The sequence below is a fragment of the Heterocephalus glaber genome, unplaced genomic scaffold (assembly GCF_053883595.1).
Source record: "Heterocephalus glaber isolate CG9 unplaced genomic scaffold, H.glaber_assembly_v1.0 deba00001497, whole genome shotgun sequence".
In the NCBI taxonomy this organism is placed as follows: domain Eukaryota; kingdom Metazoa; phylum Chordata; class Mammalia; order Rodentia; family Bathyergidae; genus Heterocephalus; species Heterocephalus glaber.
The window spans coordinates 65,015,646-65,039,761 of NW_028258320.1; the positions used below are offsets into that span (position 1 = coordinate 65,015,646).

At 36.5% G+C, this 24,116-nt stretch overlaps 1 protein-coding gene across 7 annotated transcripts in view; it reads left to right on the forward strand.

The window, feature by feature from the left end:
• Positions 1-7,440, forward strand: part of Tial1 (TIA1 cytotoxic granule associated RNA binding protein like 1) — a 22,596-nt gene extending 15,156 nt beyond the window's left edge. For 6 of the 7 annotated variants that reach the window (XM_087185233.1, XM_087185235.1, XM_087185234.1 and 3 more), the window contains 9 exons: positions 53-107; positions 264-351; positions 2,204-2,279; positions 3,885-3,993; positions 4,654-4,749; positions 4,998-5,082; positions 5,247-5,370; positions 5,709-5,848; positions 7,062-7,440. In XM_087185233.1, the coding sequence (XP_087041359.1) occupies positions 53-107; positions 264-351; positions 2,204-2,279; positions 3,885-3,993; positions 4,654-4,749; positions 4,998-5,082; positions 5,247-5,370; positions 5,709-5,848; positions 7,062-7,188 (900 nt within the window). In that variant the 3' untranslated portion in view covers positions 7,189-7,440. Of the gene's footprint in view, positions 1-46; positions 108-263; positions 352-1,678; positions 1,747-2,203; positions 2,280-3,884; positions 3,994-4,653; positions 4,750-4,997; positions 5,083-5,246; positions 5,371-5,708; positions 5,849-7,061 lie in introns of those variants that run through there. The other variant, XM_087185237.1, reaches the window with a different exon arrangement.
• The last annotated feature ends 16,676 nt before the right edge of the window (positions 7,441-24,116 follow it).

Consider the following 24,116-nt stretch of genomic DNA (forward strand, 5'->3'; position numbering starts at 1 on the left):
AAGTCATAATGACATACCTAATAATCGTATTAAATATAATCTTTATTTTTAGGAGGTCAAAGTAAACTGGGCAACAACACCAAGTAGCCAGAAAAAAGATACTTCCAGTAAGTACTCCTGCTGCATTTTACTGTGGAAGAGTTCTGAAGTTTTCCTGGCAGCATTACCAGCTTAACTAGGGTTTTTTCCCTCCTTCCTATTGCCTAAAAAAGGTTTAGTAGCGAGCTTCTTAAGTATTTGATTACCAAATGCTTTGATTTCAGATCACTTCCATGTGTTTGTTGGGGATTTGAGTCCAGAAATTACAACAGAAGATATCAAATCAGCATTTGCCCCCTTTGGTAAAATATCGTAAGTATCATAATCAGTACTACACTCAATAGTGATAAAGTTGCTATGATTAACTTGTATTGAAATTAAGATTTTCTTTCTCTAGTTAGTGTATTTTTCTTTTGTTTTTTGGTCTTCTTTTCTTGATTTGTTTTTTGCGTAGATGTGGTTGCAAATGTTAATGTCATTTGAATGTTTTAGGGTCTTGTTTTCATATATAATCCTGTGTATAATATGTTTAAAAATTTAAGTGATTCTGTTTGTTATCTTTGAAGCAGATGTTTAGGTGGTAAAATTTCACTGCAATGTCCAACTTTTTGTCAAATGTTTTAAAAAATTGGTTAAAGATAATAGATTAATAAAAAGTAAATGTGGTTCATACTGAGTATTTATTGGAGGAATTAATAAATGGGGGAAGTAGCTAAATCTTTCGGTATATTGTGGTTAATTTAGAAATGTTTGTGTTTATGATGATAAATGTGTTTTGGTATTTTAACTATAAGTGAAAAGTAGTACTATTACAGTATTAAAATGTTTTGTGTCTGAATCATGAATGTGGAATTAATGAGGTTTTTTTGTTATATTTGATTCTGTTAGGAACAAATATACTTTGATTTTTAGCAAAGTTTATGCTCAAATTTCACTGTTACTTGATGAACTATATTGGGAAATTAAACATGATTACATGTTTTATGAAGTATCACATTTTACCTGATTAAAATCAGTCGGTTTCATATATTTCCTGTAGATTTAAATTTAAAATTTTAGTACTATACAAAAATGTTTCAATTAAGAACAACAACTTTTTCTCTATGTAATTTGTTGTTCTACAGATTTAATTTGAAAGATTTAATTCTTAATTTTCTGTTTTGATACTTGCTTTGCTTTTTAATGTAAATGTGGTAAGTAGTACTGTTTTAAAAATCAGTATAAAAATAATACAGGTTGCTGTTTTTCGATCTTTATATATACCTGAGACCTGCAGTTTTCTAAAGTCCAAGTCACAATTAAAAGTAATAGCATTCTGGTTATTTTGCAGAATTGCTCATAAGAATGGACAGGATCTTGAAGGCTAACTGCAAGGAACTGTGCACACTGGAACTCAGTTGTAGATTTTTTTTCTCATTTCTATTTATTCTTATTATACATTATTTATATATACATATTTTAGTATTTACATTTTAACATTCTATATTCAGTGGAGTTCTATATTTCCAATCATTTTAACTTACTCACTAAAATTTCTGTGTAAATTTGTTGTTTTCGTACTGGTGTGCTTAGCATTGTTGTTAGTTTTTTATTCTCCTTTCTTAAATTTCTGAAAATGTCAATTTTTCAAAATTTACAGCTGCCCAAACTCCAAAATGATGGTAGAGAATTGACCAAGAAAAATAAAGAAATCTGTTAACAGGCCATGTATGCCTTTTTAATTCCTATTTTTTCCTCTTTTTCAATTTTTTAATATTTCATATATTTTGTATCACTAGGCAGAAGACATTTAACTATTTAGAGATTGCATGGTAAAGTAGTTAGCATTGTTAGAGTAATTTATAGAATCAGTAAATCTTAGAGGACACTAGCAAATAGAATATAAGAGGAAATTATTGTTCCTATTAATCTTCAAATTTGAGCATTTAGTTTAGAAAGTACAGGCTATTTGATTAGGTTGCATGTTTATTACATGTTTTTGTCCTACTGCTTTTTTCTAACAGGTAAAGAAGCATTAGGGAGAGTTCAGGAATGGTTGTAGTTAATTAGGGCTAACTGGAATTTTATTTAAAAAATGCTCACAATACAGTGTGTGTGGTTCCTTTTAGTTTTTGTTTTGAGGGTGACTTTTACTTCCCTCATTTAGCTGTGCTTCTTTTCACAGGGATGCTCGGGTAGTTAAAGACATGGCAACTGGAAAATCCAAAGGCTATGGTTTTGTATCTTTTTATAACAAACTGGTATGTTCTTTCAACTCAATCCTAAATTTAGTTAGTTTTAATATACACTAATTGAAATTTGAATTATGCTTGGATGATAGCTGTATGTACAGTTTTACAATAATTTTGTGTGTTAATACAGTGTAATTCATTCTTTCATAAACTTGAAAAGATAGCTGGAAAAAGAAAGGATGATTATACTATAAAGAAGATTATCAAAGTAGCATTTGTGCATTGGTGAAGGTAAAGTATCTTAGAAGTAAAGCCCAAGACTAGGACAAGTCAGGTGATCTGAGAATTTGGATGGGAGAAGTAAGTTATGTACCTTCTTAACCATGAAAATCTGAGTTTTAATTCTGTTGTTTTTTTGTACTGGGGATTGAACTCGGGTCCTTGCCGCCTGCACAGCAGGCAGCAAAACAACTGAGCTAAATCCCCGGCCCCCGAGTTTTAATTCTTTCTTTGAAATTATCCATACTTTTATAACTGGGATGTTAATGACTACAGTAATTATGTAAGTGAAAATTTAAACAGTTTGTCTTGATTTTTGGGTAACTTCTTTTAAGAAAGTGGTAGCAAAATAAGCACTTGCATTAACAGTAATAAAGTGGGGTTTAATTTTAGAGCACTTTCAACAATTTAAATTACTTACATGTTACTGAAGTGGTAAGGTAAAAGGCTAGAGTTAAATTGTTTTAGATTATCACATACATTGATTTGGATAATCCAAACTCATTTTTTATTGACAACTTGTAACATTCTGAATCATAATTCAAAAGTCTTTTGTCTTAAAGTGAGTTTTTAATCCGTCACAGTCATAATTATTGGTGTTAATACAGCATAGATTTTTTATTTTTATTTATTTTTATTTTTTGGTACTGGGGATCGAACTCAGGTCCTTGAGCTTGTGAGGCAAGCGGCGGAACCACTGAGCAAAATCCCCGGCCCAGGCATAGATTTTTTTAGAGGTAGGAAATTTAAATTGTTAGCATTTTCACATTTTCTTCAGTAAATTTTACATTAAAAATCAACCATAGGGCTGGGGATTTAGCTCAGTTGTTTCACCACCTGCTGCGCAAGTGCGAGGACCCAAGTTCGAGCCCCGATTCCCCCTGCCCCTCAAAAAAAAATCGACCATAAAATTAAGAGATTTGAAAACTACTTTGTCTTGTGGGATTTGTTTTCCTTCTTTGTTTTTTTGGTTTTTTTTTTTTTTTGGTACCGGGGACTGAACTCGAGACCTTGCGCTTGCAAGGTAGGTGCCAGAACCACTGAGCTAAATCCCCAGCCCTGTTTTCCTTTTAATTCAACTATGTATATTTAAGAAACTAATAAAAATGCTTTGAATGATTAGTGAGATTGTGACTTTTTTTCCTTGCATATTTGAATAAGGATAAATTTCCCTTTTCTTAAATATTATGCTAGTATTTTGTAATAGAAAATAAAAATAGAAGTTCAAAATTGTTTTCTTATTGATAATAGTTTTAATTTGTTTTTTTTTAAGGATGTTTAATGAATTCATTTGCAGATGAGATTTGCTGGATTCAGCAGTGCTAACTTGTATTTCATCTTACCAAAGCTAACGTGCCGCTCTTTTCTTTGTGTTTGTTCTTTTTTTCGCCATAGGATGCAGAAAATGCAATTGTGCATATGGGAGGTCAGTGGTTGGGTGGTCGACAAATCAGAACTAATTGGGCCACACGTAAACCACCAGCACCAAAAAGTACACAAGAAAGTAAGCTATCTCTGTTATGCATGTTAAAATTACAAATTCTTCACAAATTGCATATTACTATATTATTATAGCCCCCCTCCCTTTTTTCTTATTTTGAGACAGGGTTTTACTATTTAGTTCAGACTGGCCTTGAGAACTCGTGGTGATCCTTCTACTCCAGTGCTGAGGTTATAGGCATGCACTGCCATGCCCAACTTAATTTCTTAATATTTAAAAATTTTTATTAGTAAATATTAATTTTATGAAATACTGGATTTAAGATGTGGTATTTGCATACATGCATATAACATTTTCATCGTATCCACCTTCTCTGTTATTCCTGGTATTTTTTTTTTTTTTTTTTTTTTGGTACCGGGGATCGAACTCGGGTCCCTGCGCTTGTGCAGCAGGCGGCGAAACCACTGAGCTAAATCCCTGGCCCCCTGGTATATTTTTAAAGCTGTGAATTACCTAATTTTATGGATCAAATCAAAATATTGAGAAAAAATTATAATTTCTCCTACTATTGAGACATTTTAATAGTATATAATAATTAATAAAAGATAGTGGTGCTTCATGCATTCTAGGCAAGTACTGTATTACTAAGCTATATACTTAAAGCCCAAAAGGTAATTTATAACACTTTGAGTAACAGCATTTTTACTTTTTTTCTGCATATAGATAACACTAAGCAGTTGAGATTTGAAGATGTGGTAAACCAGTCAAGTCCAAAAAATTGTACTGTGTACTGTGGAGGAATTGCTTCAGGGTTAACAGGTACAGTGTTTGGGTTTTCTGTGATGACTTTCTCTCTGGGGCTTTATTACTTCGTGATATATGATTCTTTTTTTTTTTTTAAAATCTATTGTGATGGTTAATCTCTTTTTATTTATTCTTATTTTTTTTTGGTACCGGGGATTGAACTCGGGTCCTTGCGCTTGCACAGCAGGCGGCGAAACCACTGAGCTAAATCCCCAGCCCCATGATATATGATTCTTAAATATTTTATTTATTTATTTTAATAGATCAGCTTATGAGACAAACATTCTCACCATTTGGCCAAATTATGGAAATAAGAGTTTTTCCAGAGAAGGGCTATTCATTTGTCAGGTAATATTCTACCTGTAATATTATTACTAGTCTTATATTGGATGCATTTTGCTTATGTTACTTGACCCTTCCCAGGTATCAGTTTATTATTTTAGTACTTCTATATTATTTACTATTTTAAGTTCTTAAAATACAAAAGACAAAACCTCATTATTTTCTTTTAGATTTTCTACCCATGAAAGTGCAGCCCATGCCATTGTTTCAGTGAATGGTACCACGATTGAAGGACATGTGGTTAAATGCTATTGGGGTAAAGAATCTCCTGATATGACTAAAAACTTCCAACAGGTAATTTAATTTTTCATACCACTTTTTAAGGTTTCCAACTCATATATCTACAGAAAAACTTTGGAAACTGTAAACAGTAAAACAAAATAAAGCATTTAGCTACATTCAATTGATTGTATTAATGCTATTTCAAAGTTGATTATTTTGCGGTATTAACTGAATCTTAATACTTTCTTTTCACAGGTGTCACCACCCCAATAAACTTAGACAATGATAAATAACAGAGTCCTATTCACATAAGGGTGCTTACTTAGTTTTTCTCTTCCTTGTCTCCAACTCTTTCTTCAAATACGGTGTTTCTTACTTGTTCCTGAAACATTGATTTGCTTTTTTTCTAGGTTGACTATAGTCAGTGGGGCCAGTGGGGCCAAGTGTATGGAAACCCCCAACAGTATGGACAGTATATGGCAAATGGATGGCAAGTACCGCCTTACGGAGTATATGGGCAGCCATGGAACCAACAAGGATTTGGAGTAGAGTAAGTTTGGTTTTTTAGTATAGAAATAGATACAGTTCTGACAAATGAAAGCACAGTTTCCTAGAGAAGATCTGTTTAAATTACATACATTGAGAAATTTGGATTATGAACATAGAAACAAATCTAATGAAGTATGATTTATAATGCTAAAAGTCTATCTCTTACTATCTAGGTAAGGGATTTGGGGGTAACATTTGGTATGTCCTGTTTTTGTAAGTGGCTTGTATAAGTTTTATTTTTTGCATGTATAAAATTTTTTGTCTAGACATGCGAAAATTTGTGGGGTTTTTTGTTTGTGTGTTTTGAGATAGGGACTCCCCTATCTATAGTTCAGACTGGCCTTGAATTACCTGTGCAGCCCAGGCTGGGCTCTAACTTATGGTGATCCTCCCAAAGTGCTGGCATTACAAGTATACACCACTGTGCCTGGCTAGAAATTTGTTGGTTTTATGCTTGTTTGACACACATAAGAAATCTCAGAAGTTCATTTTATAGAAAGTGGCTTGCTTTTGTTTTTGTTGATAGAATGGTTAGTTGTTTCTAATTTTTCCCTCAGGCAAACCTAGCCCTTCTATTTTCTCTAGTTCTTCTTTTGAGACTCTTTCCAACATGAACTGATGTTTTTAAAATTTCTTTTTTTTTTGGTACGGGGATTGAACTCGGGACCTTGTGCTTGTGAGACAGGCAACAGAACCACTGAGCTAAATCCCTGGCCCTTTTAAAATTTCTTTTGAAAGATCATCTATGCAGTGTATGTTGGGTAGATGGTGTGCAGAATCTTTTATTTTTTATCCTTGGTAGTGGTGCTGGGGATATAACCCAGGGACATTATACCACTGAGACCCCTTTTTTATTTTAAAACTATTTTTATTTTATTTTTAGACAGGATCTCAGTTGCCCAACTGGGACCTGAACTTATGAGCTTCCTGACTCAGCCTCCCAAAGTATGGGATTACAGGCAGTGTTTATCATTTTTAGAAAATAAATATTCAGATACTCTTCAAAAATATCATTGTGCCAAGTTGTGGTTATCTTAAAACTTAAAAGACTGACAGTGAGATGTGTATCATTTATTTCTTTGATCCATTTGTTGTAAGTTTGTTGATTTCTAATTGTTATTCTATGACTCTGCTTGATTTTGTTTGCATGATAGATGTGTTTTTTGGTTTTTTTCTTGTTGTATTTGCTGAAGATTCTTCTTTTTTCTTCCAAGTCAACCACCTTCTGCTGCTTGGATGGGTGGATTTGGTGCTCAGCCTCCTCAAGGACAAGCTCCTCCCCCTGTAATACCTCCTCCTAACCAAGCTGGATATGGTATGGCAAGTTACCAAACACAGTGAGCTGGGACTCTAAACACAATTGTAATTCATGATAGGCTTCGATTTCCTGTGACACTCTGAAGACATGAACGTAGACATCGGAAAATGAAAATATTTATTTTAAAAATTGAAATGTTTGGAACCTTTAGCACAGCTTTGCTTTGGTGAAGGACACATGTCTTCTAGTTCTGCCTTTTTAAGTTTTTGTTCATGATGGATATGAACATGATTTTTCTTTGTGTACAAAAACTAAAATAAAGTCAATAAAGACAATTCTGACTACAAATTTTGATATAATAGGAGAAATGGGTAATACATTTTGATTCTTAGATACTATTCCATTTTTATCTTGCTGTTCAGTATTTTAACTCACTGTGTTTTTAAAAGAGCAAAAAAGGGAGGATCATGAAAAACTGGGAATCACATAAGTTCGTCCTGAATCCTGATACTCCCCTTCCCTCCCCTGAGGTGGACCACATTTGAAGTCAGCAGGAAAAGTATGATATTCAGAAGAAGTGCATGATTTTGGAATCGCTTTGGAGGAAAATTTATGCCTAAAGAAACTGAAGCCTGACTGAATTTTTGCAACCCAAATAAGGAACACCGTTGTCTGAGTTACTTGAGCAAACTGTGGTCCACATTTAAGACATATTTTTAAAACTTTAAAAAGTGTTGATTATTAAAACTAGTATATTACATTTCATTGGGGGGGGGATTCCAAGTATGGTGTTTGTATTAAAGTCAGACAGTCATACTTGTGCTTTTACATGAAGTTCAAATGATATACATTGTAAATACTGAATAACTACAGTGTTTAAAAAGCATGCTTCAACATAGAAGTAGCAGCAATGTAATTATTTGAAATAACACTTAACACACTCCATTGCACTGAATGCAATGGGTTGATAAGAATGTTTAAGACTGACATTTCCAAGATTGGCTGTGTAAAATTAAAATTACACAAACCCTATACAGAAAAAGCCTTAATTTTCTTTTCATACAAATCTCTGATACATTAGTGAATTCTAAAGTGTCATTAGAATTTTTTTTTTTTTTTTGCTTTACATTATTTGGTATGTAAATACCTTGATTTAAACCGTAAGAGTTTCAAGGTTGCTATAAGTTGTATAGCACAAGTGTTTTTTAAAAATCTTGGGGTGTTTTTAAAAATTAGATATATTTTGCCCAAGAATTTTTTTAACAAGATTGCTAAAACATCTTATTTAGACAGTTTGATGTACCAATTTATAATTGGATATTTAGTTTAAATAGTACACAAAGTTGTGACTTTAATTACTTTTTTTTCCTGTGGGTAGTGTGCATGGGATGATGATCCTGAACAGAGGCTTGAGTTGTATGTGTGCAGTTTGTAAATGAATTCGTTGGGAAAATGCAGAAGATTGAGGTTTGCTTCCAAGGTATTTTTCAGCCTACATAAAGTCTGCCTCAAATTTCTATAAAACAGGAATGTAAAGTAGATAAAATCCTCTGTATTGAAATTGTGACAGCTAGGGGGTGCACATGTTTTGACAATGTATTCAGAAAGTTGGCCTGGGCACCAAAGTGAGGAAACATACTTTACAGTTGAGTAGTAAGGTGCAGCTGGGATCCTCAAATTGCCATTTTTTTAAACCTTTGAAGTCTTACAATTAACTTTAAAGTGGTGATTTTATATACTGATGATCATAGTAATTTCGGTATTACTTTTGTCTTTTCCCCATTAGAAATACAGCCAAATGTATTCAGAAAAGTTAGGTCTGAACTTTAAGCCAAATTTTTTATGGCACATTAGTTGGAACCACAGTAGTTGCACTCTTCTACCCTTTATGCCCTTGTTTCTTTTATTCAGACTATATTTGAGGAATATTTTTTGAAAAGTTACTTTATATTTTATAGGAAGAACACTCAAATTATATTGTGTCCCTGAATTAAAATTTTCATGAATATTTTTGAAACATGAACAACTACTTTTTTTTATAAAAACCTATTAAATTTTTAGTTTGCCTTTATTTGCTCTGCCAGTAAATTAAGTGGCTTAATGAGGTAACAGCAAAATACAACTGTGGTGTTTCCTAGTTGTATATTATATAATTTAATAAAACTATCCAGACTAATTATATTGCCATAGTAAATATGTGACTAAAGTATCCTTTGTCTCAATCTGGATAAGAACAAGATTTCATGATCAGTTAAAGTTATTTCATGTTAAACAGTTTCAAAATATAAAGCTCCTTATCCAAATGTACCATTTATAATATAATGACTGTCAAGCTAAAATAGACTCAGGCTATTTTACAACACAAATTGAGGTCCGTACTATCTTGATTCAATATAAGCATGAGTCGTTGCCTTTTCTTTCCCATGTTCATTAAAAACAGCAGCAGAGATGCTTTGGCATGCAAGCAAATGTTTTTTATTTAATAATTTTTTTGAGATTTATTTTGATGTGTTTCTGCCTGCCATTTTTTTTGCTCAAATCATCTCTACTAGTATTTCCCCCGTGCCATTCCCCCCTGATTTTTATGCCTGCTGGCAGTGAGAGGCCAACTAAAGCCAAAGCTGTAAACCACAGTTGAAGTAAGTCTTTCAATAAAGACTAGACTACATGATAAGTGACTTTTCTTATTGTCTTTTATTACATAACTTCTATGCTACTATGAAATAAGCACTTTGGTTTTATCTCTAAGGTCTGAGAAATACATACATACTCAGGACTTCTGTGTTCTGTGTAGTGTTAAAAGACCATTAGCCTTGTTGAGATAAAATTTAATCTCCAGATATGGAGGAATAAAAGTTTGCATCCTTCTAGAAATATATGTTGTGTTGAATATTATAGTAAAATCTCATTAATTTGGAGTCCACAGATATGGAAACTTGATGAGTAAAGATTGATAAAAGAATAGGAAAGGGCTGGATATGTAGCTCAGTGAACAAGCAAGGGCCTGGATTCAACCCCCAGTACCACCAAAAAAAGGGAAAAAAATACAATGAATATTTGACACTTTTGAGGAAGGTATGGCCAATTAAATCTTCTAACATGCGGGCTTATATTTCTATCATTTGTATATTGTAAACATTAACTTTTGTGTTTTTAATATATATTAGATGAAAATACTTGCTTTAGCCTTTTACTAGTTTTTCATTTAAATGGTCCAACTGAGCGTGTGTATCCTCGTATATTTGGTATAAGTTATCCTAGTAATTTTTGTAATAGTACAAGTTAGCCGTCTGCTTGGTTTTTAAGGAAATAATGTAAATAATTAAGACTTTAAAATTTTGTTCCAAGTTGTGGTAAGTTAGTGTGGTGTTCAAATGGCATATTGATAGGAAACCTTGGCTCCCATTTTCTACTGAAGTTGGGTTTATTTTGAGAGATGGTGTAGATAGGCTAGTTACTACAATTCATAAGGTACTTTGTGCAAATAAATACCTCTTTTAGGGCAAGAATGTGAAAAAGTTCAATTTAGGAAATAGGGGTGGGGAAATTATATATTTTACCTTAAAGGGGAAAAAAGGCACTAATAGTGACCCTCTAGTAGAACTCTAGGCTTTTATATGGGAGAGATAATCTATATAGTTTTTATGCTTTGATTTTTAAAAAATATCAGGTTAACAGTTGACAAAAGGCACATATCCAATAAATGTTCCAACTTAATCCCAATAACAAACTTTTCCAATTAGTTGCATTTCTTGGATTGTGAAACCTGATTTTGCTATGTTGCCCAGATTGGCCTTGAATGACTGGGAGGCTCAAGTGATCCTCCCTGAGTAGCTGGAGCTAACAGCATGAGCCCAGATACTTTTTTTTTAATCTGTTAACCATTGTTCGAATTTCCTCTGGAAAAATGATCCATATTTAATGTCTCTTTTTTTTTTCTTATGGTGGGGCTCACACCTAAGGCCTTGTGCATACAAAACATGCTTTGCCACTGACGTATACCTTCTCAGTACCCTCCCCCACCCCCACATATTTTTAAGAAAGTCTCACTAAATTGCCTAGACTGGCTTTGCACTCCTGGGATCCTCCTACCTCAGTCCATATTTAATGTCTTGGAGTCATCTTGCAAAGTACAAAATGAATAAACCTGATGTGCTTTTTGGATTGCTGTTAGAGGAAAGCCAGGGGGTATAAGTAATTTCTCCTGGTTAAGGTGTCCAGTTGTTGAGCTCACAACTGGGCTTGGGTTGCTTATGGACCTCTTGACGTCTTCATTCTTGTGAACTGATAAAACCTTAGTTAACAAGTGGTGCTGTAGAATTGTGGCATTTTTAAGGTAAACCATATTTTGCTATATATAACCAGTGGATAACCATAACTTTGTCGAACTGTGATTTTTTTCCCCCTGTTATCTTTCTTCCTTAGGTTTGGGTATACCACTTTTAAGAAGTCCAAAATCATCTGAGCAAGTAGGCATAAAATGTGTAACTGTAGCTTTCTGAGAATTGATGTGTACATTCCAGATTTTCATATATAGTTGAGTGGTAAGAGTTGTGAGTTGAATTTTTCCATAAATGGTTTATATGATTGGTTTTGCTCAACAAAGTAAAGCTAATGCATAGGTCTTAATATAGGTAAAAGAGTACTAAGAATCTCCATTTAATCTTTGTTTGCTTCCTTTTGAAAAGGAGTAAACTTGAAAAACATTTTAACTGATTTCCTTCGGGTAGTTATATTTTAGCATATGGCATAGCTCATGCTTTGTATCGGTTAACAAAGATTCAAATTGGGAGCAGAGTGGTGACTAGGACCTTCTCTGAAGGAGAAGAAAGCCCTGAATCAGGAGAACATGAACGTGGGCTTTGACAATCCTGGGCAGGTGTAGTAAAGCATGGATAATTGGTTTGGGTGTTGATGTGCAATATGTTAATTGGTTTAATACTGTACACATCAAAAATACTAAGACTTACTGGGTATTGAGAATAAAATATTAGAAATACTTTTGCTGAAATATGGCCCTGCTGGTTTCTTTTCAATTTCCATTAAGAAGTATTGTCATTGGGCTGGGGATTTAGCTCAGTGGTTCCATTGCCTGCCTCACAAGCACAAAGACCGGAGTTCGATCCCCAGTACCAAAAAAGCAAAAAAAAGTATTGTCATTTAATAATGTGTGTTCTGCATGTGTATTAGAATGTTGGGCAAAAGTTACTGTTTTAAAATAACTGCCTTTGAGCATTTATAGTAAAATGATTGAATTAGGAGATTCTTTAAAATTCACATTTTAGAAGGGCAATTTTATTCCCTAGTTGCTTTGCTATTTTTGTTCTTTGGTTTTGTCAGTTGGATTCTTCGACTAGAATGTAAGCTCCAAGGGAGCAGGTACCTTTTTTTTTTTTTCTGTCTTTCTAACAATATTAGGGCCTGTAATAGTGCTTGTCATGTCTTAGGTGTTTTAGTAAATGTTGATGCATGACAATGATCGAGGAAGTGAAAGTAAGCATGTATTTCAGTCACTCTTGAAACTAGAACCCCACCTGCTGTTCTGTTTGAGTAGAACTTAATCAGAATCAACTGGGCACTTACTAAAATACAGATTGTGGGACTCCAAAGTTGTGGGTGAAGGTGGCTGAAACAAAATTAGCCTGGGTTCCTCTTCCTGACTGCTAGGAAAGGAAAACACTGTTGGCCATGGTCACAAAAAACAAAACCTGCCAGGAGCGTGTGTGTGTGTGTGTGTGTGTGTGTGTGTAGATCTTTGATCACCATTGTAGGTTGCCAAACTGTTTCAAAGGTGATTAGGATGCATTCCCAGTGGGAGTACCTGGATATACCCGGTAGATGTCATAACTGCCCCTACACAACAGTTCAATGACACTGGGCCATGGAGCCAGATGGCTTGGGGCTTGGGGCTTGGGGCTTGGAGAGGGTTGCTTTTCAGGAAGAGGCTGCTGCACAGCAGAATTGAATTTCTAGACAGGAGAGATCTAACAGACAAAAATGGAACTAGCCACAGGAAGTGACAGTTCAGATTCTTAAAGTTACAATTTATATATATATATGGCACAGACATCTGAAGTCAGCATGTGCTTCAGCATTTTACTGATAAACTAGCATAGGAAGAAGTTTCTTAATTGAGAATTGAGAATGATGTTAAGAGAAGTTAGAAAAGACTTGTAGAAATCCTGGGAAACAATGGGTAATATAACAGTGTTGGTGTGCTGTTTGATACCCCTATGTGAAGGCACAATTAAAACAGCATATTATAGGGGTGGGGATTTACCTCAGTGGTTCTGCCACCTGCCTCGAAAGCTCAAGGCCCTGAGTTCGATCCCTTGTACCAAAAGTAAAGTAGCATATTATTTAAAATCTGATTTGTTCCGTCATGAAGGATAAATGTTTATTGAGAGCTTTTTAGTCTTTGAATCTAATGTGTGCTCTTGAATCTAGTTGTGCTGCCAAATAAAAAGGGATTTTTTTTCTTTTTTCATGCTGGAGATTGAACTAAGGGCTTCAGGCATGGTAGGTAAATGCTCTAATACTGACCCATAGTCCCAGCTGTCAGTATATTCTTATCTTCTTATAAAGCACTTACATGCTTTCTAAATTTAAAATATTACATAGAAAAGTTCATATTGTATGTGTACAGCCCAGAATCTTGAAAAAGTGAATGTACTGATGTAGATGTTAAATAGCTAGATCTGGAAACAACCCTGACAAGATTCCAGAAGCCTCCCTTCCCCTCTTCTAGTCTAACCTCCACTCTTCCCCTGAGATAAACCACTAGCCTGGCTTAACATGACCACAGATTAGTTTGCCTATCTTTCAACTACATACGTGGAATTAGTGTATATTCTTCAGTATCTGGCCAGTTAATACCATGAGTCTCCACCTCGTATGTAGCTGAGTTTCTCAGTGTTACAGTCTGTTATGTGAATGTGTGTAATTTATCCACTCTTTCAGTTATGTGCTTGACTTTGTTTAGAAGCTGTTATGTTTAATGCTGTTGGGAATTTTTATGTGTCTTTTGGGGAACAATGTAACATTTATGTTGAGTATATACCTGGGAGTAGAATTCTGAGTTACAAGATGTGTGCCTGGTCAGTTATAGTAGGTGCTGCCTAACAGTTTTCCAAGCTGGTTGTGTCAGTTTACACTTGTATGTGGTATGGAAAGTCTAGTCATTACCCCCTCATTGATGACACTAGATTGTAGAGGGTTGTTTTGTGTTTTGTTTTGTTTCCATTTTAATTGTCCTGGTATCTTACCTAAGGTTAAAACCTTCAGGCTTTTCCAGGTACTATTTATTTTAACAATCATACAGGTAATTCTTAAACACAATTTTAAAAGGTACTAAAAAGTAAAAATGTGTTCCTCCTGTGGCCATCTAGTTCCCCCCAAAAAGACACCAATGTTATCAGCATCCTGTATTTTTCCAAAGAGTTTTGGGTATATAAACATTTTCTCCTTGCTAGAAATGATAGCATGTTATACATGCTGTTGTGTATCTTTCTTTATTTGCTTAATAAATTTTAAAAATGATAAGCTTGTTGTAGTGTTGCATGCCTGAAATCCCAGTGCTCTTGGGAGGCTGAGGCAGGAGGATCAAACCCAGCCTGGGCAACTTACTGACTTAGCAAGACACTATCTCAAAATAAAAAAAAAAGTCTAGGGAAAAGCTCAGTGTGAAGGCCTTGGGTTCAGTCCTCAGTACTGGAAAAAACAAAACTGATACAATAGTTGCATTTTTTAATAAACACGAATCTACTAACACTTGCAACCCAAAATTGCCTCTGTGACTTGCCATTGCATAAAACCCCAATTTTCCATTTTTCAATAATTTACCTTAAACTGAAAACTGGATAGAAAATGTATGTAATTGTTTTAATCAAAATAAATATTGGCAAGAATGTGGAAAGATTGGAACTTTTTTGAACTCTTGGAAGAATGTAACATAGTGTTAACAGACAGTATGGAGGGTTTTTATAAATTAGAACTTCCAGCTGGGTGAAGTGGTCTACTGTACAAATCCCAGCTACATGGGAGGCTGAGGCAGGAGGATCAAAAGTTTGAGATTAGGTTAGGCAACTCAGCAAGACCCTGTCAAAAATTTTTAAAAGGTCTTGGGACATAACTCAGTGGTTGAAGGCTTTTCTAGCATCCACTAGCTCCTGGGTTCAATCCCCAGTGAAACTGTACGATCCAGAAACCCACTTCTGGTTATATATCCAAAAGAATTAGGGCTGGAGATGTGGCTCAGTGGTAGAGCACTTTCCTGGCATGTGTGAGTCCTGGGGTTCAATCCTCAATACCACCACCACCATGAAAAAAAAGCAGGTCTTTCAAAGAAGTAAAAGCAGTAAATATATGAAAAAATGTTCAACATCACTGGTCATTCGAGAGATGCAGATGAAAACAATGCTGAGATTCCACCTCACCCCAGAAAGAATGGCTGCTATCAAGAAATCAACCAATAACAAATGCTGGCAGGGGTGTGGGGAGAAAGGAACCCTTCTCCATTGTTGGTGTGAGTGCAGACTGGTGCACCACTGTGGAAATCAGTATGGAGATACCTCAAAGAATTAGGGCTAGAGGTCCCATTTGACCCAGCTATTCCCCTGCTGGGTATCTTTCCCAAAAAATTAAAAGAATCATACCACAGCGATATATGTGCACCCATGTTTATAGCGGCACAGTTTGTAATAGCTAAAGCTGGGAAACAGCCCAAATGCCCATCAACTGAAAACTGGATAAAGAAGATTTTTTTATAAAATGGAGTACTTGCCTGGGATTTAGCTCAGCGGTTTCGCCGCCTGCTGCGCAAGCGCAAAGACCCGAGTTCGATCCCCGATACCAAAAAAAAAAAAAAAAAGTATAAAATGAAGTACTACTCAGCCAAAAAGAATGAGAAACTAGAGACATTTATAGCTAAATGGATGCACATTGAGGCCATACTCTTACGTGGAATAAATAGGAAACACGTGTAAATACCGAATCGTTTCTCTAGTGTGAGAAACTGAAAGTGTAAATAATGATTATAAATGAATAACTGATAATTTGAAATAGGAAAAGGTCCAAAGGTGTAGGGGTGGTGGGAGGGGATGGGGAAAGGAAAGAAGGGAAAGGAAAAACAGAAAAGAAAAAAATGGAAACGAAATCTATGTAAATAGGGAAGGGTGGAGGGGGTGAAGGGTGCATAGGTAATGGGGAAAAAAATAAGAACCAAGGTACATCAAGTACAGGTACAAGCACCCAATGATAAATGTAAACATATTGTATACCTAAAATGTACCAATAAAAGAATTTAAGGGAAAAAAAGGGCAGGTATTTAAAGATATATTTATATCCTTTTGTATATAGCCACACTATTCATGATAGCCAAGAGGTGGAAACAAACCAAATGTTCATCCACATTTTATTTTATTATGAAATACTATTCAGCCTTAAAAATAAATTAAGTTCTGACACATGGTACAACATGGAAGAACCCTGAAGTTGCTACACAACATGAAATACATCACAAAAAGACAAGCATTGCGATTCTACTTACATTTACTAAAATAGTCAAATTCATAGAAACCAGGGGGTAAAGGGAAGGTGAAAAGGGGTTGTTTAATGGGTAGAGTTTCAGATTTGCAAGATGAAATTTTCTGGAGAACTATTGTACAATGTGAATATACACAAGCTACTGAATTGTACACTTCAGATAAATTTTATGTTGTTTTTTTACCACAGTAAATATGCATCATTTGTAATTTTATAGATGACACTTAAAAATAATAAACAACCATTACTATATGTGGACCTACATATTTTCCTTTCAGATATATCAGTACCTCCAAATTCTTTCTCTCTAGCAGAATTGGAGTTTCTGTAAATTTACTCAGCTCCTTCTTGTTAAGTGACTGTTCTTGGGGAATCTCTCCTCAGAACCAGTACATTTCTACATGTTTGCCTTGTCAGGTGTTCATTTTGTATGCCAGAACTTATTTTTGAAAATAGATGAGTTGAAATCTCAACTAATCATCAGTTTGCTTCAAATTGCTTTAAGGAGATTTTAACCTATTGGCCTTTTAAATCTAATGGCATAAAATATTAGCTATAAAGAAATAAAACACTTCAGCAACTTTGGTAGTATTGTTAGCTTCTAAATGCCTGTGAAATACAGTAGATGCCAGTCTATTCCTCAGCTCCCAGCCTCATATCCACGTAGCCTATAAAGTCAAGAGTGGTATGTGAACTCTTGAAAAATTTACTGCTGTTTATGTTAAGGGTGGAAAACTTTCTGGTGACCCTGACTAAAAAAAGTTGAGGATATACGTGGCTGAGAAGAGACTCAGCCTCTGCTGGAAAGATTGAGTTCATAGATAATGCCTGGCAACAGCCTTTACCTGAATCTATAAATCCCTTCAAAACATAGACAGGATCCAAAACGGCACGTGATAGCCTGTTATGTAAATCTGTGGGATTCACAAGCAAGTATTTTGGTACTTATGACTGGAAACATATAACACTAAGTACTGCTGGGCATAGTGGCACGTGCTTGGAATCCCAGACCTTGGGAGATTGAGGCAGGAGGATCACTGAGACTTTGACACCAGCCTGGACAACATAGTGAGGTTGAAGACCAGCCTAAACGACATAGCAAGCCTCAAAAACCCTGAAATACTGACTACCATTAATGGATTCTCTTGTCTTTATCAATGGAGATCATCTAATCTCTATAACCAGAAATTCGTAGTATCTTTGTCCTCATAAACAGAACTTCATTAAGGAAAGACCTTTGGGTTAAAACTGGATCTGTCCATTACCAAGTCTCTTTGTGGGATTAATACTTATTCTTTTGAGATGTAGGCTGTGCAGATGGTCTCTAAAATGCAGTTATCTAGCTGTTGTGCCAGCAAACCTCACTGCCTGTCACTTACTTGCACATCATTCAATACATGTGTATACACATGCATGTGTGTATATGTGTGCATACATACACACAAGCATTTATTTCCACTTCAGAGTATCTTCAAAATCTGAATTATGTCTTTGTACATCATTGTAACTTTTTTCTTTAAGTTGCAAAATTCTGAAGTCACTAATAACACATATGCTATTTCTTTAACACCTGATAAAAATACTAAAATTGCGATCCAAAGTATATTTCTTTTGGGTTTTTTTTGGAACCAGGGATCGAACTCGGGTCCTTGCACTTGTGCAGCAGGTGGCAAAACCACTGAGCTAAATCCCCGCCAAAAGTTTATTTCTTGAGAATGTAGGCAATATATATCAAGGAGTTAGTGATTCAGGAAAGTTTCCAGTAGGCTAAAATTTAAGCAAGAACAACATGACGTACAGTCCCTGAATTTTTATTTGATGATTTTAAGTTTACTGCCTTTTTGAGATATTTTCTGCAGCCACCTGTAAAACAGCTTTTAGTTGAAGTTTGATGGTTGATCGAAAAAGTATTTGGAAATCATATATAAGAACATTTTAATAGGTACTCTTTTTTGGAGATTGCTTTTTAACTTTCTCACATGGGTTTTATGATATTATAAGCATTTTAGTTTATGAGCATAGATACGGGTAACCAGAAGACTTTAATAAAAATCATCAAGCACTTTCATATTTTTCTATATCAGAGAAATGTAAATGAATGGGCTTAGGTTAAACAACTTTTAAAAAATTTTTAATTAAAAGAAGTAGTAAAGGGCTGGGGATTTAGCTCAGTGGTTTTGCTGCCTGCTGCACAAGCGCAAGGACCACAGTTCGATCCCCGGTACCAAAAAAAAAAGAAGTAGTAAACAATATTTGTAGCTATATGAGGGCTATAGACTTTTGCAATGAAATTTAAAACTTTCACAAAGTGCGTCTCTTAATTATGCCAGGAATCCAACATGGGAAAGGTGTGCTTGTCTTATGTAGTAGTCACTGTGATCCTCCTCCTCGATGCTGGGTCTTGTGCAGTCATTGTCCATTGTGGTCGAAGCTCACTGTACTGTGCACTGGCCCAGCCTAGTGGTGCTCCCACCTCTGTTACCGCCCTCCTCATGCTGCAGTTTTAACCAAATAGCTTTCGGGAGTTTCCCAAAAAATGCATTCACAAAGGGCCTAGGATTTAGCTCAGTGGTTCCATTGCCTGTCCCGCAAGCACGAGGACCCGAGTTCGATCCCCAGTACCAAAGAACAAAAACAAAACAACAACAACAAAAAAACTGCATCCACAAAATATTGTTCTAGAAATACTCCAAAGAATGTGACATTTCCAGGAGCTTTTGAGAAGCCCTATATAGTGGTCCTGCCCACGTGGTTTAGCTGAGTTGTGTCTGAGTGGTCACGTTACTGGACAGCACCTCTTTTTTGTTAGACAGGGTCTCGCGTTGTAGTTGAGGCTGGCCCTGAACTCATTGTGTAGCCCAGGCTGGCCTCGAATTGGAGGCGATCCTCCTACCTCTGCCTCCAGAGTGCTGGTATCATAGGCATGCGCCACCACGCCCGGCTATGGACAGCACTTCTGAGAGATGTTCAGAGCAAAATAGAAACCCGGGGCAGTGTTATTATGGTCACATCTGTGTGTATGTATGTGTGTTCGTGCACAACACCTTCCTTTTCTCTCTCTCTTTTTTTTTTTACTTTTCAAAGGGCATTTTAGTATCTAGATTTGAAGGAAAGACTAGATAATGATTCTTAGAAGAGTTGGGCATGGTTGGGCACGCCTGTAATCCTAGAACTTTGGAGGCTGAGGCAGGAGGATCACCATGAATTCAGGGCCTGCCTAGGCTATGTACAAGGGCAGCCTGAACTAAATAGTGAGACCTTGTCTCAAAAAACCCAAACCAAACAAAATGATTCTTAGAAATCCCAGACCTTTTTTTTCCTTTAGCATTTAAAAATGGCATAAGAGAACAATATTACAAAGTAGATATTTGAAACACGTTTTCAATATGAAGCATTCTTCTAGTCTAGGCATGTCGTTCTGTGATAGCAGCCAAGTAGCACACACCAGGCCAGGGTTCAGTTCCCAGCACCGAAATCAATTAGTCAATCAATATCTGCTCAAGAGTGTGAGGCAGTTGTGTAAAGAATTGTGTGGTTGTCACTAGGAGCCAAAGGATGTGAGTCTAGCCCTGCTTTCATACCTGTACCTATGAGGTTGAGCACTTCTCCAGATCTCTCCTTCTGTGTCTGCATCTGAGGATTCCTGTCACAAGGTCCAGGGAGAGCTGAAAGAACACATGTGAAATGTGCTTTTCAGCCCATGAGGAGCCACCATTTGACTTGCAGTTGGTTTTGGCTCCATCAGAGGCAGGGTAGGGTGGCACTCCAGGCCCTTCATAGGAGGAGGATTTAAAGTAGTACTCGAGAGCAGTGTCAATCACCTAGTAAGTACTCACTGAGATTTAGCTGTTACTATTATTGGTGATATCAACCAAGTTTTCCCTTTTTTTTTTTTTTTTTTGGTACCAGGGATTGAACTCAGGACCTTGCACTTGCAAGGCAGGCAGCAGAACCACTGAGCTAAATCTCTGGCCCCATTTTACCTCTTTTCTTATGAAATACACAAGTGATGATTGCTAGGATTTTTACTAGGACTGCTAGGACTTTCATTCTCAGTACAATGATATATACATATGTATAATAGTTTTAAAAATCAAACAAACTGCTCTGGTGCTGAATGCCTCTAATCCCAGCACTCAGGAGGCTGAGACTGGAGGATCACAAGTTCGAGGCCAGCCTGGGCTGCAGTTCAAGGCCAGGCTGGACTACATAGCACTTCCCTGCTTCAAAAACCAAACAACACCATAAAAAAAAAAAAAAATCAAAGAACACTGACAGTCTGAAAATCAGTCCTCCCTTTTGCATGCTTCCCCAGGCTTTCTCCTCGAAGGCTTTTTTTTTTTTTTAAAGCTGTTTCTTCAGAGATTTACCTCTACATATCTGAATGTTCTCTCTCCACCTACCCCAAACCCCAGACAAGGCCTCCCTGTGTAGTCCAGGCTAGCCTGGAACTCACTATATCACCTAGGCTGGTCTCTAAATCATGATCCTCCTGCCTCAGTCCGTAGAGTACTGGGATTATAGGTGTGTGCCGCTATGCTCAGCAATATACTGATGATTTTTTTTTTAATTATTGGTGATGGAACCCAGGAGCACTTAACCACTGAGCTACATCCCTAGCCCTTTTTATTATTTTGAGACAGGGTCTCACTGAGTTGCCCAAGCTGGTCTCAAACTTTTGAATCCTCCTGCTGGGATTACAGAAATGTGCCACCTGGCCTCACCTCTTTTTGTGGCTGATTTTTTTTTTCAATGCTGGTGACTGAACTTGGAGCCTTCACACTGTAATGCATCCCTAGCACTTTTAAAATTTTTAAACTTTGAGACAGAGTCTCATTAAGTTGGTAAATTGCCCAGGCTAGGCTCAAACTTGGATCCTCCTGCCTTAGTCTCCCAGCGTGCTAGAACTACAGGCATGAGCTACCATGCTACACTTGATTTTTTTTTCTATGGGACAGAGTTTTGCTGTGTTTCCCCCTCTGCTCTCAAATTCAAAATTCATAAGCTCATGGGATCCTCCTGTCTCAGCTTCCTGAAAAGCTGGGACACCAGGTGCATGCTACTAGACCCACCTGGGTAATTGCTTTTGTCTTGAGATTGGAGAAATACAAATTGATAAAATTAATCTGGGGGGGAGGTGCTGGGAATTGAACCACAGGCCTCACGAATGGTAAGCAAGCACTCTACTACTGAATTATATCCCTAGCCCGTAATCTAACTGCTTGACTAAAAGTCCTAATTAGAATTTTAAGCTTACATACAAGGTTTCCTCTTCATGTGCCTTGTCATGAACACTGCATGGCATGAGGGAGAAGGTGCTGTTGCAGAGACCCCTGCCCAGTAAGAAGTCTGGCATCACTTTAGGTAAACTAGCCACATTCAGGTGTGGCTGCTATCTGCCTCAGTTTCCTGGTCTGGAGCACAAGTTGCTGATCTCCCAGTTCCTCCAGTTGTGATATGCCAGGAATGTGTGACTAGAAATATAAGAGAGATCGGGGGCAGGGGATTTAGCTCAGTGGTTTCACCGCCTGCTGCACAAGCGCAAGGACCCAAGTTTGATCCCTGGTACCGGGAAAAAAAAAAAAAGATGGGAAAGGCAGTTGGGGTCTACTTGCCACTTCCATAGGAAATTAATAGTTTTAAAAAAGCAAAACTAACGTAAAAATGAGGGCTCACATATTTGTAGCATTAAAATCAGTGGAGACTGCCCCCAGCACTGAGGAGCAGAGCTGCCCCCGGCACCGAGGAGGTGAACCTTCTGGGCCACTGTATCACCACCCTAAGTGCTGAGGAGGTGAGCCGAACAGGCGCCAGCAGCATACACCCCCTCCTCACTGAAATGAGAAGACACTTAAACAATTCTCAAAACCAGACTCCCAGATCACCTAAAGCAACCCCAAAGGGGAACAAGATGGAACAATCTGATACTCAACCACTTGGACTCCCTGAACTGGCAAAGAAAGAGGATCTAGAAAAAATGAAATCAGAAATAATTTCTCAGATAACAGCAGAGATTGTGCCCATAGTGCAAGACATGATTAATAAATCTAGAGAGGACACAGATAAAAAAATAGAGGAGCTGAGGAACATTATGGAAGCCCAACATAGGAGAAAAATGGAATCCATAAAACAGATGCAAACAGATTTCCAGGAGATTAAAAACTCCATTGAAAGTTTACACAGCAGAATGAGCCAATGTGAGGACAGAATTTCAGATAGAGAAGGTAAGATTGCAATTAGTGACCAGGAAAAGAAAAATTTCTTTAAAATAGTAAGGGACCATGAGAAATCAATCCAGCAACTGCTAGACGATGCAAAGAAGAACATAAGACTGTTCAGAGACAATGAAGAAACAGGAGAGTACAGATGATATAAAAAAACTGTTCACAGAATTGATGGTGGAAAACTTCCCAAGGAGGGGAAAAGAACTTGACATACAGATAAGTGAGGCATATAGGACTCCAGCTAGCCCTGATTAAAAAAAAATCTACATATAGGCATATAATAGTTAAGATTCCAGAAACCCAACAGAAGCACAAAATTCTACAAGCAGTGAGAGAAAAGAAACAAATCACATACAAAGAAAAGCCCATCAGAATCACAGCAGACTTCTCAATGCAAACCCTCAAGGCAAGAAGAGCTTGGAGTGATGTATTCCAAACCCTAAAGGAAAATAGCCTCCAACCCAGGTTGATGTACCCTGCAAAACTATCTTTCAAAATTGATGGAGAAATAAGATACTTTCATGACAAAGAACACCTGAGGAACTTCATGAATACCAAACCAGTACTCCAAAAAATTTTAGACAATATCCTAGGAAGGCAACGATGATCACAACCCCAGGAAGCCCAGCAGAATGAATCCACTGGGCGCGACAAGAAGTTGAACACAAAGGGGGAGAATCCAACAGAAAGAAAAAGTCATGACAATGATAAGTCAATACGTATCAGTTATAACCATCAATGCTAATGGTCTCAATTCACCAATTAAAAGAAATAGACTGGCAGACTGGGTCAAGAAGCAAGAGCCAACAATATGCTGCATACAAGAAACACACTTAATTCAAAAAGAAACTCATAGACTGAAAGTTAAGGGTGGAAAACAATACTCCATGAGACAGGATCCCCCAAAAAAGCAGAAGTAGTTATCCTCTTTGCAGATCAAGTGGATTTCAAACCAACACTGATTAAGAGAGACAAAGAAGGACGGTACATCCTTATAAAGGGAACAATCCAACAGGAAGAGATGACAATCATAAACATATGCACCAAACACTAGTGCACCCAACTATATAAAACAAATACTAACGGACTTGAAAAATCAAATAAGCACTAATACAATAGTAGTGGGGGACCGCAATACCCCCTGTCACAAATAGATCAACTAGACAAAAAATAAGCAATGAAATACTAGAACTCAATCAAACTCTTGAACAAATGAACTTAACAGATGTTTACAGTGTTGCATC